Below are 4,144 nucleotides of genomic sequence, written 5' to 3' on the forward strand. Positions count from 1 at the left end.
GCTTCAACTCCTGTAACAGTCCCTCTTCCCACGCTCCCAGGGCCCTTCCAGCCCCGCCTTTAGGTCCGTCTTTGGCTGAGCCCCCCCCTGTGCTTTCACTGCAGCATGGGGGAAGGATGGGGAGATGGTGAATAGAGGGACAGGGGTGAATGCAGTGGCGCCCGAGCACCCTGTGCTCCCACATCACCCTTTAGTGCCAGGCATGTGTGTCTGATACAGAAAAAAGTGTCGTGGGGCTGTGTTAGCCCCAGCGCACCCTCCAAAAGCCAGCCCCTGCCTCCTTCTGCAACGCCTCTGCATTTCCTTTGACTGCTCTGGGGGATTTTGCAGCTCCTGGGTTCACCAAAGGTCTCACCGGGATGGGACCGCAACGTACCTGCGTGGTGGATGGCCCTGTAGGAGTTGCTCTCCAGGGAGATGTCACTGATGAGGGTGAAGTGGAGCCCGTAGTGGGTGACTGTGCTCAGCGTGGCGATGGACAGCCCCAGCAGCTGGAAAGGAAGGGTTTTAGGAAGGGATTGACAAGGCAGCAGCTCCTGCTGAGGGCACAAAAAGCTTTGAGGTGTATCTGGATAGTCATGAGGCCCACACAGATGCAAACAACCTGATCACCCAGAGACCACTGTGTGTACCCCAAAATGCACATAAAAGGACAAACCCCGGACACTTAGGCATACTAAAGCTCTTTTTCTCTCTTGCGCAATGAGTGCACGTGACACCGCACAGCCCGTGGTCTCTTGGCCAGTGTCTGTGGATGAAATTCCCACCATGTGAAGAAAGCCCCGAGGACCGATGCTCTCGCAGCACACCTGTGGGGTCCCGACCCGCTCTGCAGGGTACGCATGTGCAGTTATGAGCGCTTCAAAGAGTGGTTCTGGGCAGGGATGATGTTCTCTGCTTTGCCCTTTGCAATGCTAGTCCCGTTGCCTGCTGTTGGCTGTATTTCCTATTGCAGAGTGCAAAGAGCTGAGTCTTGTACTACTCTAAATAAGCTGTGCTGGTTTCTGTCCCCGCAACGTGCCGCCAGGCTGTCTGTGTTTCTGTCCCATCCCTGAGAGCACTGGTATGGCTAAGGCATGGGGTGACTACCAGCATGCTACCCTCTGTGTGGCCCGGAGCAAGTCCAGGTGATGGAGAGGGAACATTTCTGATGGCACCTGGCTCTAGAGCAGGGCTCCTTGCAGCATGAACCAGTGGCAGAGCTGGGACAGAGGCACCACCAGCAGGACAGGTAAAAAACAGCTCCCACTCTACTGTAATCAACCTGGAAAATACAAGATGTGAGGCCATTCCTAGGTCCCAGGTTTCAGCATTTTGTGCCTTTACAACAGGGAAACACAAGGCAGCCATCCCCGTGTCAAATGCGACAGTCAGGTGTCAGCATAACCCCCACTGTATGACATTTTCTTCCAGAGCAGACCAATAGCTACTGCTGGAGAGTTAGAGTTCCAGAGGCTAAATACAACCAAACCATAGCATTTTCTGCTTCCAAATAACTTAATCTGTGGCACCTACTGATCCTTCATGCTGTGCATTACCGCGTATCTCAATCCACGCCCAGCAAAGTGCTAAGTTAGCTCAGATTTCTGAGAAACACCAGCCTAAAACCTTCCCAACAGCAATAATGTGATTCTTGCCATCCGTGGTGGCTGTGCCTTAGCATCTCCTCTAAGCACCTTTGGTACCAATCCTCCTTTGATTTTCTCCAAATGACATATTGGAAGAGAGAACAACGTACACCCACTACATCCAGTGGTCCTGAAATGTTGAAATTTGGACAAACTATAAATTTCATGTGTGGCCCAAAATAAGGTGTCACCTTTTAATTACACTCTTTACAAGCCACCAACCCTCTTTGAACTATACAGATTATTATTATTATTAATAATATTATTATGTAAGCTTGCAAGTTTTGATGAAGTGAAAAGGCAACAAGCACATCAAAAACATCGAGCAGAAGCATTCCCCTAGTTTCCACCATCTCCCATCAGCTATAAGAGCACACGTCAAGAAGCTCCCCTTGAATTTGCTTCAAAAGCTGATGAAAAGGATGAAGTTCTAAGTCCCTAGAACTGCTCTTGCTTTCTGGTGCAGATCCACAGGTCTCTCACATATGCTTCCATCGAAGCCTTGTGGTTTCATATCCTCACTGATCCCACCTGCAGCCGACCACCCTCCCAGCAACAAGTGTGACTGCAGCAGGTCCATCCTCCCCCTTTTGCTCTGACAGGAGCAAATATCTTTTTGCTGAAAACCACCCGTTCTGCCGGCAGCGACCTTTTCTTTCTCCTTCGAGGTGGCTGCCGGGTTGTGAAAGAGCCACAGCAGGGTGACAGCCCTGTGAAACCAGAAGTCTATCAGCGGGGCGGGGGGGGGGGACGCTGGGCGGCGGGGGAAACAGCGATAACTCAGGCAGTCAGCTTTGCTTGCCCGCTGCCCGTGAAAAACAGAACGTGGGAAAAACCCGACCCTCTCCAAGCGGGGACGGGCAAGGGGACAGTTCGCCTCACCCCCAGTTTTGCAGAGGTGCCCCCAAACTTGCCTGCTCACCATCACACAGAGGCTGGTCACCAGCTGCTGGCACTTGGTGGTCCTCATCCCGCACGTCAGTCCCATGGCTGCTTGTCCCCAGAGAGAGCTGGCAGTTGGTCCCTCCAGCTCGTGATAAAGCCTGGGTTTCCACCAAAGGGAGGCATGGCCACAGCAGGGCCTCTCGGAAGTGTAGTCCCCACCACGTGTCCGTGCACCTCCTCCTGCCCCATTATTAAATCCTGTTTAGAGCAGCTGCCTTCTGCCCAGGCTCTGGTGGGCTGCCGTCAGCTCCAACACACAGCCAGCTGGGAAAGGAGGAAGGGCATACAGAAAAACAGCCTTTCAGGCAGTTTGGAGCAAAGCTCCTTAAAAAAATTTTTTGGAAACTGTTCAATCAAGAGTCAGTATCAAAAGACCCTGTTTTTCACTTTCACTGAGACGCAGTTTTGCTTAATGAACATGGTAATTAACTTTTTTTTTTTTTAAAATCTGTATAAATACCATCTTGGGGAAAAGTTTAGGAAAATGTTATTTATAAAAAATAACCTGTTGTTTAAAGAAGACATCAAACCCCCCAAACAGATCTGCATAAGAGTCTTCCCTCCCAGTTTAAAAACCACCACATGGCAACAACTTTCAGCTGAGATTCTATTAAAACTTCTATTTGCAGACAAGGGAAAAAAAATCCCTTTGGTAAATGGCTATACATAAATACAATGCCCTGCTCAGGAGACCCTCACCATCCATGGACATTTTGACTCTTTCCCCTCTCCTAGCACTGAAGACCCCATGGACCCCCAGCTACAGAAGACTCAGGTGACTTCTTGTCTTCAAAACCAGCTGCTTTCTGGGTGCATATTTCCTGAAAGTAAATCGCAAAGAAGCCTCAAGAGCAAAGGGAGACTGAATGACCGAGTGCCTTAATCATCTTAGTTTTGGAGTTAGACCAGTGGAAAGACCAGGTTGGATGGAGCTGTGAGCAACCTGATCTGGTTAGCGGTGTCCCTGCTCCCTGCAGGGGGGTTGGACTGGGTGACCTCTAGGGGTCCCTTCCAGCCCAAAACATTCTATGATTCTATGAAAAGAGGTGAAACAGAATAATGGAAAATGGTCGCGCTCCCCCCAGGTAGCAAAGAAAGGGAGAAAAAGGTAAAACCATCCCACATCAGTAACTGGAGCTACAGGAAAATGACGAAGAAGGAGGAGAAGGGGGTGAAAAAAGGAAGGAAGATGCATTCTGCAGAGCAAAGAGAAGCAAGAGAAAGTGAGTTGCACAAAGCCATGTGCACAGGAAAAAAGCATGTCATGATTTTCTGACTACATCACTCGCTTTCTTGTAAGCTTTCTTGCAAAACATCTTGGTTGCAACCTCCCGAGACACCAGTGAGAGCTGCCACAGCCATTTCCAAAAACAGGTGCCCCCCATGGGCACCCTGCCCGGGTGAGGCTCCCTGATGCCCCACAGCAGACACCGATGCACCCGTGTGCACACAGAGACCTTCCCACTTCAGCTGCCAGCTGGAAACCACCTGAGAAAGACTGATGGGTGGACAGCAGGGAAGGAGAACAGTGGGGAGAGGACAACAGAGAGAAGGCAAAGGGCTGGGGAGGC

At 50.6% G+C, this 4,144-nt stretch overlaps 1 protein-coding gene across 3 annotated transcripts in view; it reads right to left on the reverse strand.

Moving 5' to 3' along the window:
- Positions 1–2,702, reverse strand: part of TSPAN32 (tetraspanin 32) — a 35,926-nt gene extending 33,224 nt beyond the window's left edge. The window contains exons 1-2 of one of the 3 annotated variants that reach the window (XM_035892856.1): positions 2,551–2,702; positions 377–491 (exon numbers count right to left, since the gene is read on the reverse strand). In XM_035892856.1, the coding sequence (XP_035748749.1) occupies positions 377–491; positions 2,551–2,616 (181 nt within the window). In that variant the 5' untranslated portion in view covers positions 2,617–2,702. The remainder of the gene's footprint in view (positions 1–376; positions 492–2,550) is intronic. The other 2 variants (XM_009637282.2, XM_035892855.1) reach the window with 2 other exon arrangements.
- Positions 2,703–4,144: the final 1,442 nt, after the last annotated feature.

This window comes from Egretta garzetta, unplaced genomic scaffold (assembly GCF_000687185.1).
Source record: "Egretta garzetta isolate BGI_Z169 unplaced genomic scaffold, ASM68718v1 scaffold44, whole genome shotgun sequence".
In the NCBI taxonomy this organism is placed as follows: domain Eukaryota; kingdom Metazoa; phylum Chordata; class Aves; order Pelecaniformes; family Ardeidae; genus Egretta; species Egretta garzetta.